Below are 14,885 nucleotides of genomic sequence, written 5' to 3'. Positions count from 1 at the left end.
GATCTTAATTTTAATGCAGGGTCTTATCTCTGTCTTTGCCATGAGTGTGTTTCCAGTGTCCATGTTGGAAATTAGTGAAACGTGACCAGCACTTGCTGATTAAACTATTATGATTTTTCATCAGGATTTTCATTTTACCTTCTAATAAAAACTCTATCCTGTAGGTTACAGAAGCTTTTCACCAAAGCATTAGTCTTTCAGCTACTGGTTTCTTCAGGTAAATTTTCTTCTTTTCCCTTAAAGTGTTAGTGACTGTGGTGAAGTGGGTATCCCTGCTAGCCTCAGCTAGCCCCCCACCTGCCTCTGGGCATGCCACCCACCTGTCTTGCCCGCCACACCTTGTTGGAATAATAATATGCTGTTAAATAAGGTGGGAGGTTGCCCATTACTACACTCCCATATTTGGGTGTGTTTGCGGCTCTGTGCCTCCCCTACACCATGGCCCAAGACTCCCAGATGTTATCCAGATGTTCTTGTGCCCCCAGTCTACAGCCAGAGCATGCTTAGGTCACACCGTCAGGCCTGTCACACACACAGTCATAACACCCACATCTCACTTGGGCCTCACTCACCCCACCCTCTCTCACAGAGTCCTTTCTCGCATCAACAACTTATGCCACCTTGCTCCCTCTTGAAGCGGGCACCCTTTGGCCATAGGCTTAACTAGTCCATTCTTTGGGTGGCAGACGTACCGTCTGTTGGGTCTCTCCCGTGACCTTTACCGGGGTATTGGCCAGCCAATTACCCGACCAGGTCTAAGCACACTTGGGCCCCTTTCGGGGCAACACTCAGGGTCTGGATGTGTACTGGGCCCTCAGCCCTCTATTTCTTCTCCCCCTCTGCACAGGGCTCCACAACGCCCCCTCTGTTTGGGGTCTCGGGGCTTCCCTCCTTGGGTGGGCTCAGGTGGCCATAGCCATGCCTGGCCGCCTCTACCTCCGTTGTCACCTGACCCACCGAAAGGTGGGAGCTGGGGTTCGGGCACCCTAACCCACCTTTCACCGGGGTGGTAACTGGCCTGGCATTTCCTCCACCCCTTCTCCAGCACATGGCTGGGTTGGGTAGAAGCTATGCCCATGTGGCCTGAGGCAGCATGCAGGAAGATAGTGTGGCACCAGCTCAGCCCTGCCACATCAGGGACTCAGGGCAGGGGAAGGGGAGCAGGGTAAAGGGGGCCATGGTTTATCTGGGCCTGGTCATGTTGGTGCTGTGCCATGTTCCCCACTTCTCCTTGTATCCTCCTCCCCTGCCCTGAATCCCTGGCACATGGCCAGCCTGGGCCAGGCCAGTGCCGTACTGTATTCCTGTACACAGCTTTGGGCCACGTGCATGCAGCTGACATTGCTCCTGCCCAACCCAGTCGTGTGCTGGGGACTTGGGGTTGGGCAGGAGCCACACCAAGGTTGGGCAGGAACCACATCAGCTTCTCCACCTGTATCCATGTGGTACAGCCCAAAGTAGCGTGCAAAAACACAGCATGGCACCACATTAGTGACACCCATGCCTCTACCAGGACCTGGCCTGGCAAAGCCTGGATAACCCGCAGCTCTTGGCACTCCTCCTGTACCCCCTCCCCTACCAGTGGGGTGAAACTTACCTGAGCTTCAACTTGCTGGGGGCTGGGCTATCTGGTCTATGAAGAGCTGCAAGGTTCAAGCTGAGTGCAGACAGCCTCACTGAGCAGAAGCCTGACCACAGCTAAGTGCCCCCTGCCTTGGAATGTACACTGGGAGCTGCATGGTGGGGCAGGGGAGTGGCTACCGCTGCTGCAGCCAGCTATGGCATAGGGAAGGGAGAAGGTGAGAGGCACCAAAAGCCAAGGCAGCCACAGGCTGGATATAGTTCTCCTTCAGGGGAGCAGCCACAGGCTCAATTGAATCATGTCGCGGTCCAGATCCAGCCTGCAGGCCATATTTTTGCCTATTCCTGTCTTAGATGGTCATCAGAGGGGCACACCACTTCAAAGACAAATAGACAGACCAAATAGACAGACCAATAGAAGACAAATACAAACCAAATACATTCTCTTCGTATTTCTAGAAAATCAGGTTGGTATTTTGTAGGCCTATGTCCCTGGGACAAGGGCTCCACACTGCCCCTCATTCAAGTGGCATCACTTTGAATACCCTGAATACTGAAGATTTTAATTTGGGCTGTTGGAGGCTGGGGGTGATACTTAACATTTTCTTCCTTCATTCGCAAAATAAAAATACACAAGGATGAACACTGAAAGTGATGTAATTAATTTCAATAGAAGTCAAATCACCAGTAATTTGAGAGGCCATTATTAGATCTTTGCGCAGTACTCACTCCCACTGAAGTGGATTCACTTCATCCACATGCCTTAAAGGTCTGAGTGGAATGTTTATCCAAATGCACAGAAAATTAAGTATTTCAGGAACATTTGGCTGTAGAAGAGGTGCTTATCACCTAGATCCTATGCCTACATGACATTCATATGCACTGGTGAGGCCACATCTGGAGTACTGTGTTCAGTTTTGGGCCCCCCACTACAGAAAGGATGTGGACAAATTGGAGGGAGACCAGCAGAGTGCAACAAAAATGGTGAGGAGACTCGGGACATGACTTATGAGGAAAGACTGAGGGAACTAGGCTGATTTTGTCTAGAGAAGAGAAGACTGAGAGGGGATTTAATAGCAGGCTTCAACTACTTGAAAGGGGGTTCGAAAGAGGATGGAGCTAGACTGTTCTTAGTGGTGGAAGATGACAGAACAAGGAGCAATAGTCTCAAGTTGCAGTAAGGAAAGCTTAGGTTAGATATTGGGAAGAATTTTCTTCCCAAGTGGGATAGTAAAACACTGGAACAGGTTACCCAAAGAGGTTATGGAATCTCCATCCTTGGAGATGAAGATAGACAAACTTTGGCTGGGATGATCTAGTTGGGTTGGTCCTGCTTTGAGCAGGAGGTTGGACAATTAACCTTTTGAGGTCCCTTCCAGCCCTAACTTTCTATGATTTCTACCATTTCTATGATCTACCTGTATCTAATGTATTAATGCAAATAAATTTTGGAATAACTAATTGTTTGTAATTGTTTGAGAATTGTTAAAGTTCTATGTATGTAGCACTTTAAATGTGTGTTAAGGAAGGTGTTGTAGTTCTGCCTGAACTCCTCCTTTCTGGATACTCATGAGACAGATATGTTTGGACCTATATCCTGCACCCATTAACTTCTAAGCTCTTGCGGGCCTAGGCAAGCTCCAGCCACACTTTCTAGCACTGGTCTATTAGACACATTTCCCAATCATAGGCCCCACAGTCCAACTGCCTTGGATCACCAGACTCAATGTAAAATAAAGAGAATCAAGGCATACTACAAAACACTGCAGTAAGTCAAATGCACACTCTCAAGAGTTTCATTCTTGTTGATATCTCCTTTTCTAATTTAACTTTTTAAAGTTGTGTGACAATAAAAACAAGTTAGACCCACTAACTTTTTAGAGAACCAATCATTCCTTTCTTTGCAAATAGAGCACAAGACATAGATTTAGCAAAATAGGCAGTCAAAATAGGCAGTCCCATTCCTCAGACCATGTTCCATTGTGTTCTCTAAACCTCCCAGAGTTTGTTTTCAAAAAAGGCAGTTCTAACCTTGTATCATTGTTCTACAACTCTCATTCCTCCACCTTCAGGTAAAGTAAAAATGATACTCTTCTAGTCTGCAACCACCCCATTGTTCTTCCTATTTGAATAGAAGGCCATGTAAGTTAATGACACTCCAGTGTTGATTTCTAATGGCTTATTACTTTACATAGAGGCATTCAATATTGCAATTTCATAAAATCAAGTAGAATCCATAATTTCATGTGGAGCAAGTTCCTCAAACTGTCATAAAAAGATTTTTTTCCCCTTCAACAGAGGCTATGATACGAACATGAACTGGGACAAAGGAGAAGGTCGACCATTTGAATATTTTGTTTATGGAGCTGCTTGTTCTGAGGTCGAAATTGACTGTCTAACAGGAGATCATAAGGTAAGGATAGCACTATTAAGCCTCATAAAAGCCCTTTAAAGTAGCAAAGTAGTTTTCGTCCATTTTTATTTATAGAAACTGAGGCAGAGAGAAGTTTTAATTCCTTGCTAATCTTCGTATAAGAAGTCTTGATTCAAAATTAGTATAGAATGCAACTATCCTGATTCCCATTCTCCCATCTTTATCACTAAACCATGCTTTCTCTTAAAGCAGAGCAAATAGCTTGTTGTTTTGTGAATTTACAATATTGTTCAAAGTGTTTATATACATTTAGCATCATAGTATTTGAAATAGCATCCTGCTACATATACTCAAAGGTTTGTCTGCTTGCTTTAAGGATAAAAATTAAGTTTACATACATTTTACATGTGCTAGTACTGCAGAATGAACAAAACTGTTGGAGTGCACAGAGGATTGTTCTGGCTCATACATCATTAATGGGCTTACTAAATGAAAATTTGATCCTAAAAATGCTTGCTTATGTATAATTCCAATGACTTCAGTCAGGGTACTTTCTCATAAGAATTGAACCAAATTCCGTCCTAAGTTTTATTGATTTTTAACACCATTGATTTTTTTTTTTTGTTACCTTCATAATCTGTTGATAATGATGATATATTAGACCAGGGCCATTTGTCCCGTGGACTGCTGCAGCAGGAGCCACACACCACAGAAGCAGCACTAACAAGGGCCCTGGGCCTGTCAGGCTCCACACCCCATGTGTACACGTGTGGGTGGGTGCTACCCCCCTCCCTCCTCACTGTATTATGCATGTGGGTAGGTGCTCTTACCATATGCATACACAGACACTCCCCCATGAAGCGTGGTACCCTGCCTCACCTTTAGCTCCCTGTAGCTTCTCCTATGGTAATGTGCTGCAGGACCATTCCAGGCTTCTGGCACTGCCGGATTGTACCATGTTGGGCCAGGTATACAGCAGAAGCCAGAAGAGAGAGGCAGAGCCTAGGGGCCCTGGCTGCCACTGGAGGAAGAGCAACAGGGGCAACAGCAGCCAGGTGGGAGCCCAGGGGTCTGAATGTTTATCCTTTGCAGGCCTCATATGGCCCATGGGCCACCAGCTAGAGTGGACAGCCCTTTATTAGGTAAAAAGGACTGGACATGACATTCATATTACAGAGTGAATTTGCAAGGCTGGCAATTACTAAAAAAAAATGTTAACTGAGCAATATTATATATATACCATTAACATGAGGTAAACTTGAAAATCTGAAGTCATATTTGTAGTCAGCCTGTTGAGATCCAGTAACATTTCATTAGTTCCCTGAAGCTGATGTGTGGAATGAAGCATCATCCTAAAACTGGTAATTCTTCCAGTCTTCATATAGCTGCATATATATTCCCTAAATGTACAGAAATATGAATGTACTCTCTTACCATGAAACTTATTTACTTAATCCACCATGAAAAAATCTAATGCAACAAAGTATGAAATCCAACAGAATGTAAGTATCTGAAAGATGACCAAGTTAATAGGGGTGTGTGAAATGGGCTGTATTCAATTCAGATTCAGATTTGGCCTGAACTGGGGGTAGTGATTTACTTTGTTGATTCAGATCACTGTTCCCAATTTGATTCAGCTGAATCCAAATCTGAAGATTTGATGCTGATTTGGAGAAACAGTGATTCAGCCATAGACACAGCTTTAAATGTTTTTTTCTACATACCTCGAGGTACCATGGGGGCTCGTGAACACTGCAATACTGGGTCAGATGGAGCGTCCTACAGGAGCACAGGGGGTCCTCCGCATGATCACTGATGAACCCAGAAGTGGACTGGAAATACTTCTGGTCCACTTCTGTGTCTGCCGGAGAGCATGTTGCGGGGGGGCCCTCATGCCCCCCAGCTCAGTGATCAGCAGTGGTGGACCCTGGGTGCCCCCTCAGACCTAGGAGGCACCAGTCGCTGAGCCAGGGTAGGTGCAGGGGAGGAGGGGCAGCGCGCTCCCTGGCGGACCCAGAAGTGGACCAAAAGTGCTTCTGGTCCACTTCTAGATCTGCTGCCAAGCACACTGGGGAGCCCCCCATGCTCCTGTGGGACACCGCACCCGGCCCACCATTGCAGCATTCACAAGCCACCTGGTACCCTGAGGTATGTAGAAAAAACATTTAAAAGTGTGTCTATATCTGAATCGCCAAATCTTTCTGAATCTCTTTGAATCTATTCAGAGGGTTCTGATTCAATTTGGAGAGATTAAAGGGTCGCCTGATTTGATTCGGATTCAGAGATGAGATTTGGCCACGGAATTAGGCCGAATCTCCACCAAATCAAATCAGGGATGAAGCTTTGCACAGCCCTACAAATTAATCCTCTTCCTCTACAACAACTACATCTTCTGTTACCTACATTTCATGTGTTTTAGGAAAAGGGTAAAATATTTGTACCAATAAAAATGTCAATTTTTTGTCACCTCTTTCATTTATTTGATTATATCTTTCTCAATAATTCCTTTTATTTTTCAGAACATCAGAACAGATATAATTATGGATGTTGGTTGCAGTCTAAATCCAGCTGTAGATATAGGACAGGTATGTATCAAACTCATAGTTTAGCAGTATAGTTAAAATTTGATCTATGAAGCATAAGGCTTCCCTCCTAGATGTTGCTGCTGTTCCTTCTCTTCCTCTTGCTTTTCATAAATGTTTTTGTTCAAATTTCATCCTGTACTTCACTCTTCCTCTATCTGTAGTTTCACCTTTGAGCACTCATAAATTTCAGTTTAAAAAATGCAAGATATTTTTTGAGCAGTTTCTGGTTTGGAGGTTCAAAATAAAAAAATAAAACCCTTATTTTCTAATACACTATGCTTTTTATTTAATGCTTTTTTATATAACGTATTCAAGTTGATATCCAAAACAACATTTATTACTTATTGTAAGATTATGAATATATTATAATTGAAGACAAGGTGCCAGCTCTTCAATATTGAAACAAAAAATAACCCGGATAACTCTGTTGTATGATTAACTGCATATAATTACCCTCAGATTGAAGGTGCCTTTGTTCAAGGCCTTGGGCTTTATACAATGGAAGAATTAAAGTACTCCCCAGAAGGAGTGCTCTATACTCGGGGCCCAGATCAGTATAAAATTCCTGCAGTCTGTGATATCCCAAAACAATTCAGTGTGTCCTTGCTTTCATCTTCTCAAAACCCCAATGCAATCTACTCTTCCAAGGTAAGCATAAGAATTTATGAATAGTAGTTATTATGCAGAATAAATTGTTCCATAATAATACAGATCTTCGATAAGATTTATAATGTGTTCTAGAAAGGATTTTGATTTAACCAGTGATTTTTCTTTAGATTATATTTTATTATACTTTGCTTAGCTAAAAGAAAAAGATCTCTTTATAATTGTATCCCATTTTTATGTTCTAATTTTAAATGCATTAACTGTTTACGTAAATATGAATATACTTTAGACTTCTATTCCTTTTATTTTTTATTTTTTCAAACAAGGTTGGATATCCAATCAGCTGTATCTTTGGCCTATTGAAACTTCAAATTTTGGTTAAAGAGAACCTTTGTTTCAAGTACCTTCATACATATTCAGGCTTCTGGCTACTCTGGCCTGACATGCACATATATATACAATCCATTATTTTCCCCCTGGCTTGTGATTTGACATTAAAGTTGCATTAGGCTTACATATATTTTTCTAGTCTAACTACTTCTAAAATAAGTTAATAATTTTATTTCCTTCTTAGGCTGTTGGTGAGCCCGCTCTGTTCCTGGGGTGCTCAGTGTTTTTTGCTATAAAGGATGCCGTGGCTGCAGCACGGCAGGAAAGAGGGATAACTGGAATCTTCACATTTCATAGCCCATCAACAGCTGAACGGATTCGAATGGCATGTGTTGACCAGTTTACTAAAATGGTATAGGATTATTTTCTTTTGGAAATGTTCCTACATTCATTATCTTCCATTCTTTATGAGTGTTTTCCAGTTTTATAATGTCAAATAACATTATTAGTTTCAGACTAATTTAAGACTTGTCTGAAGCCTTTTTCATAGCAATCCTCTTGCCAGAGTATTTAAGAATACATAGCTGCTGCCTTTGATATACAATTCTGCTGTGACAAGTGACTAAGAAGACTCTATATTACTTAAAAGATCTGCTTGTTTTGTGTACTCTGTCATAACTACTCACGCAGATTCAACTGAAGTCATTTCCTTTTTATGCATCTGCAAAATAATTTAAGATTCAATCAGTTACACTTTGGGGAAAAAATATATGTAGTATACAGCTGCTGAGAACATAATCTAAATACAGTAGTGTTACCCACATGTAAATCCAGGTAGCATCTGACCAACAGAACATTGGTTGTGAAGGCAGAAGGAATCGGGGTACCTATGCTGTAGCACCCTGGTCGAGAACTACTGGTGTATTTGCATGACTGATAATACAATACCTTAGGCTTAAGTTTGTAATGCTGTCCATATGGCACTGTACATGAACATTTTGATTATGACATTCATAATAAATTTCTATTCTCTTACTTTCTTCTAGTACTGAAGGTGCATGTTAGAACAGGGAAGGCATATTGAGTGTGTTAACATAATAGGATTTCTTGTTCTTCCTTCTAGATTCCATGGGATGAACCTGAATCCTATGTTCCCTGGGCTGTTCCCATAGACCAGTCATTGCTGTCCCAGCAGATACCACAAGAACAAGAAAGATTCCAATATGCAATGGACCCCCAAACTGACTTGAAAAGAGTTCTCAGTGTTGCTACGCCACCAGATACCCTGATCATATTTCCAGAAGGACTAGAAAAGAGCTCATTAAAACAAGGTGCCCCTGTCTGTCAGAGAGATGATTCTTTACTATGCTTTTAAGAGAGGTATAGAAGTTTGACTGAATAAATAAATTTTTTCTGCCTCTTACTTATTTAAACCACAGACAGCTGTTCTGTTGTCTCACTGTAATAGGTCAGGGTCTACTTTATTCCAGTCTAAATGATGGGCATGTTTTGATGGGCAACCTTCAGGAACTAATGGATCTAGTTTAATAGGAGGTAATGCTATGCCGCACTTAAATCATTGTTTCCCGATAGCCCACCAGTCCTTTTATCTACGTCTGTTAATGCACTGGAACCTAGATGCTTCTTTCTCCTGTCAGCCTGGCAGATAACCTTATTTTAGAAATGGATCACAATGGTAGATGAAGCAGAGGAATTTGGAGGGAATAGATATTGGTGAAAGACATTTTTTTAATTAGATGTTTTGCTGTATAGAGAAGTTTTTAAATTTTAATATCATAGTTATGGCAGGAACCAAGAGGTGGTTTCTCCCCAGTCTGCAAAGTCTAGGTCTGTGGTCTCCAACCTCTTTATAGTGAAGATTGCTTTTTGGCACCCCAGGATCTGCCCCGCCCCCCTGCCTCCTGGACAATGTGCCTGGTTTCTGACCCCTCACCCAGCCCAGCCTGGGTGGCAGGGGGTGTGGCTCAGCCCAGCCACGTGCGTCCTGCCATTCCCGATCATGGAGCCTCTGACAGACTGAGATCAGCTGTCAGAGGCTCCACAATTGACCAGTCGATCAAGATTGCCTGGTTGTCGACCACTGGTCTAGACCAACTGAATTTTTCCAAGTCATCCTCTTGGGAATAATTAAGTATTTCTCTGTCCAGTGGTATTATCCACTAAACCAAACTCTATTAGCTGAGTGTTTTTAACCTCAAGATTTTACAGATTTCATCATGGCTCTTTAATTTTCCCCAACAGATCCCAGTGGTCAGAAATGGTTTTCACTGGTTTAGTTCAGCACTGAGACTGAGCACTTTCATCTTCAACTTGAAGTTCAGGGTAGAATTTTGAGCAAATTCAGAATGCAGATGTCCTCTGCTCATAAGAAAGTTATGATGCGAACATATAGCCTGGGCTGTATTGGCTTTCTATAGGTTTTTGAGTGGCAATTCAAGTTGATGGTGGTCTTTATCTCCCTTAATGCCAAATACCTCTGATTCTGTTCTTTGTTCCATAATGGCAGGTTGGGTGGATTGGTGTTTTTGGTCCATAATGGCAGGTTGGGTGGATTGGTGTTTTTGGTCACAAAGTTGGACTTCAGGGAGCATGTGACTGGACATTTTCTATGAAGAGTCACAGGTTAAGATTTTCAAAGGTGAGCAGGGGATTTACTCACGCTGCTGCAAGGATAATGGGTTTTGTGGCAAAAATCACTCTGCTCTATAACCATAATCTGTGGAACAAGTCCCTAATTACATTCTATAAATGTATAGTTTGACAGTCTTCAAGACTCATTGCAAAGTACATTTCCAATGTCTGGTCTCTCATTATTCATAAGATTTGTTTTTGATAGAATGGGTTGCTTTTGTTGCCATACTCAATTCACCATTTTAAATCTTTGTTTTTAATAACTCAGGATCAGATATTGTAAGTTGATTTACATATGTATAATTATATATCATATAAATGACAAAACCAAATAGAAGAGCATGTCTTGCTTAAATGACAATAGTCACTTGTGATTCTGTCAAACTCTTTTGGCCCTGTGGGCAGGGGTATGTGGCATGGGGCCAGCCCATGGCCTGGATGAATGATAGGAGGCCAGACTGAGTCCACAGGCCCTTCCCCCATGCAGAATCCAGTGTGCATGTCACCTGCTTCAGGATTGGGCCATATGCAGCACCCTTGCATGGTTGGCAATCCCCTGATTTTAGGATGATCTCTACCATGGCCCATCAATGGGCCTTGACATGTCTTAAGAGTCCAATCCTCTGGCCACAGAAGTTGCAGGTCTTTCTGCAGGGGACGGCAGTCTGCAGACTGGTATTCCTCTGCTTTTTCTTCCTCCGTTCTCTCTTCTCTGCTTTGAGGGCAAGATACTTTACCGAGAAACAGGCTGCTGCTTTGTTGAGGTTGTGGCACCACTGGGGGGCAGATGTAGGGCCAGTTTGGGATGCACACTGTACATAGCTCCTACTCCAGCTGGTCCAGGACCCATGCTGCATGTGGTGACCAGCTTGGACTAGCTGAGGCAGGTCCTGCAAGTCCTAGACTGACTTGAGCAGGGCCCAGGGTGCCACACATCGCAAACTAGCCAGGGAAGGCACTATGTGCAGCGCATGTCCTGAGCCCTGGGCATGGGGCTGTTGTGGTGCGTGCCGTGAGTGGGTCAGCTTCAAGACCCGGACACCAGATGAAGCACTATGGGCTGGATCTCCTACACCCATTTTAGAAGGGTGATAAATGCTTAGAACTATAGTAATGGGAGCAACAGAAGCAGCAAAATGGATCAAGGCCCCAGTCCTACAAGCCAGTCCATGCAACCAGGTATGGATCTATACCAATGTGGAGCCTTACATTGTAGTATTATACAAGCCTCAGTTATGTCGATTGGTTTTTCCAGGACTGGGACCAGCATTTCCAAATTATCTTAAGAAAATCCTTTTACCTGACATTCTAATGAACACAGCTGTCTTTCATTTTACATATTTTCTCTCTGTGTCTGATCATAGATAAATGAAAACTACTATTACAGGGAACAGAAGCATTACTGAGTGATCTGTCTAGAGGATAAATACTAAGAAAGATTTTTGATCTGGTGCTTCATAATTACATTCAGGTAGTATAGTTTACAGGAACAAGTTCAGGGGATTAGGGAACATTTCACTTCTTAGTATAACAGTGCACTAATGCAATGAAACATACAGAAATACAAAAATTAATGGATATGACCGCTTACCTAAGTGTTAATGTAATGACCATAGTCTTGTTTTTATTCATATACTAATGAGTCTGTTCTGAATTTTAGTAAATTTGAATAAATCTGTATAACAGTATTTGTCCATTTGATCAATAAAATAAGTATGTTGCATAACATCCCTCAGTGTTTTGCATTTGCCATGTTGTCCTCTTCAAATCTGGTACCTGGCAAGTAGAAAGACCTATGGGGCTTAGAGGTAAGGCATCTTTCTGATGACGCAACCTACCGTATGTTTCTGGTATGAGACCTATTATCACTGGATGCTATGACTTGCAGAAATGTAATCCAGTTAAAATATTAGAATCTTGTTGCCCTTTGTCTTTTTATTTCCTAGGTACCTTTGTCTTTCTTCTTTTCCACTAGGAACAAAATGTGCATGTTCTCTTATGTCACACCCAGAGCTGACCCCCAAACCTCCTGCCTCTTGTTTTCAGGTGCACGTTGTGCAGCAATAAACCTACTAGCCCCAGCTCTAGGTGTCAGCTGTAAACCCGAGCTCCGACTCCTGTTGTACAAGGACTATCCTTGAATCGTGATTGACTTATTACAGCTTGTTGTGCAACTCCCACAGCCCTTGTTAGTGCCTTGCCACCTCTCCCGCCCGGCAGGCAGGGACACCCTACATCTACCGTGCAGGAAGGACCTGTTGCTGCATTTGTTGACTAAGCAGAAGGGCAAGATCGCAACAGAGCAGCTCTGCGCCTGGCTCCTCATGCGCTGCCGCCACTGGGCCGTCTTAGTGCCCGCTCCCAATGCAACGCCTGTGCCTCCCCCCAGTCGCGCTATCTTGGCCGCGACCGCAGCCAGCACAGCCCCCACGTGGACCAATCACTTCTGCAGTCGAGTCGTAGCCCCGCCCCTACCGTACTGTACCTCCGCTTCTCGCTGGCTGTCCCCGCCCTAGCTCCGCCCTTCCTCTCGCCCTCCCTGTGCAAACGAGGGGCGGGCTGCAGTTGAGCGGCTGCGCGGCGCGGCTGTTGGTCAGCCGGCGGGGTCTCGTCGCCCCTGTTCTAGAGGCGCCGGCGTCGGCGGGAGGGGCTGAGGCGGCGCCGGCACGGAGCAGCTGGGCCGGGCAGGGCAGGGCCGGGCCGGGAGTGCGGGGGCGCTGGGCGCTCCCTCCTGTGGTGTGTCTGCTCCAATGTCACGCTTCACAGGTGGTCGGGCGGGCTTGTCACCGCGGTTCTGTACGGGCAGCGCTGCGGGAGCTTATTCCCCTCCCCGCGGCCTGAGCTCCTGGATCCTGCTGGGATCCTCACCCAGACGACCCGCTCCACTCCCCTGTGCCAGGGCTGGGTTAAGGCAGAGGCAAACTAGGCACATGCCCGGGGCTCTATGTGAAGGAGTGGCCCAGTTGTGCTTATTTTGCACATTATAACTATTGAGTGAAAAAAGTAGGGGCCTGAGTTTGTCTAGGGCCCACTAAAGGGTTAATCCAAACCTGCCCTTTTTGCCTTCCTTTCTTGTGGCCCTGCACTTCCCCTTGGCTCTTCTTGGTGAGGCTCCTCTCCTGTGTCCCAGCCCTGCATGCTGTTTGCAGCTCAAGCTAAAAGCCTTTGCTCAGGGCCATCATATTCCTTCCAATGCAGAAAGGTCTGACAGTGAAGCCTTGTCCCTAGTGCTGTCAGGATGCCCAGGAAGGCTAGAGTTTGTTTTGTGAATTTGATCCTGTGCTGCACATCTAACCATGATGACAGGGCTAATGTGGCAGGGTCTTCTGCCTAGATTGGCAATTTTTGCCTAGTTTCTTGTGTTGTTTAAACATGGCTCATATAAATATGTAATCTAGCAAATTAGAGACCATTCTACCAAAGGTAAGAGGGGTTTTTACTTTGATCTTAAATGGAATAATACAGCCCTAGGCCCCTAGCATACTGATAAAACTAATGGTTTAACAGGAGGAAAATGTGTCGCATTGTGATGACACACCGCATCACCTTCACCCCGTTTGCAAAATCCTAGATCCATTATGGCTGCTTCCAGATGTTAAAAACAACCCCTGCTTTGCTGGAAGAAGCAGTGGGTTACTTCAACTCCATTCTGCAGCCTCTAAAAATTGGGAACTTCAGCAGGGTTTTGGCAGTTTTAGCTAAAGCTGATTTGATCAGCTATTAGATAAAAGCACCAAAAAAGCCCCACTAGAGCACCAGGTCTTTACAGATGTTGGGCAAGCTGGGTGGAAGTAACATGCTGCCTCTGGGTATGTGTGGGGCTTGCTGTGGGAACACAACAAGTTTAAAGTAAAACACTTTTTTATTTTTTATTTTTACATCTGCAAGCACCCCATGTGTGAAGCTCTCCATTATAAGCCAGCAGTGTGCCCTGGTTTGAAGAAGGCTAGTAGCACAGTGGGCTGCATTAGTAGGAGTGTTGCCAGCAGATCAAGGGATATGGTTATTCCCCTCTATTTAGCACTGGTGAGGCTACATCTGGAGTATTGTGTCCTGTTTTAGGCCCTGCAGTACAGAAAGGATGTGTACAAATTGGCGAGACTCCAGCAGAGGGCAATGAAAATGGTGAGCGGGCTGAGGCACATAAAGGGAGGCTGAGGGAAGTGGGCTTATTTAGTTACAGAAGATGAGACCTGGGTGGGGAGGGAGGGGCAGGATTTGATAGCAGCCTTCAACTACTTGAAGGGAGGTTCCAAAGAGGATGGAGCTAGACTGTTCTTAGTGGTGGCAGGTGACAGAACAAGGAGCAATGGTCTCAAGTTGCAGCAAGGGAAGTTCAGGTTAGATATTAGGAAAAACTTTCTAGGAACGTAGTGAAGCTGTAGAAGAGGCTACCCAGAGAGGTGGTGGACTAGAGGTTTTAAGACAGAGCTAGACAAAGCCTTGGCTGGGATGATATAGTTGGGCCTGGTTCTGTTTTGAGCAGGGAGTTGGACTAGATGATCTCCTGAGGTCCTTTTGAACCATAATTTTCTATGATACATGGAGATGTGTGGTTGGGGGCTTTAGGAATACAATTAGAATATGACCTCAGATGCACATCCAAATATAATTTTAGTGTTGCCTCTCTTTTGACTTTAGCAAGAATCTTGTGATATTTGGTAATACACAAAAACCCAGCTCCTAGAAGCTGTATAGATATTTGAAGATCTCAGCCTTTTCAAGTAAGATTTGAGCCAACATGGTTTCAGAGATCA

The 14,885-nt window shown here is 44.2% G+C and overlaps 1 protein-coding gene across 1 annotated transcript in view; it reads left to right on the top strand.

Annotated features, from left to right (window-relative positions):
* The window catches only part of LOC149867305 (aldehyde oxidase-like), an 87,477-nt gene extending 75,742 nt beyond the window's left edge, over positions 1–11,735 (top strand). The window contains exons 31-36 of the mRNA XM_090045149.1: positions 165–217; positions 3,880–3,994; positions 6,475–6,540; positions 7,000–7,188; positions 7,721–7,888; positions 8,600–11,735. Coding sequence (XP_089901275.1) covers positions 165–217; positions 3,880–3,994; positions 6,475–6,540; positions 7,000–7,188; positions 7,721–7,888; positions 8,600–8,851 — 843 coding nt within the window. The 3' untranslated portion in view covers positions 8,852–11,735. The remainder of the gene's footprint in view (positions 1–164; positions 218–3,879; positions 3,995–6,474; positions 6,541–6,999; positions 7,189–7,720; positions 7,889–8,599) is intronic.
* The last annotated feature ends 3,150 nt before the right edge of the window (positions 11,736–14,885 follow it).

This window comes from Crocodylus siamensis, chromosome 4 (assembly GCF_052110815.1).
Source record: "Crocodylus siamensis isolate JL-2025a chromosome 4, ASM5211081v1, whole genome shotgun sequence".
Lineage (NCBI taxonomy): Eukaryota > Metazoa > Chordata > Crocodylia > Crocodylidae > Crocodylus > Crocodylus siamensis.
This window is presented reverse-complemented; position numbering and strand designations above follow the sequence as displayed.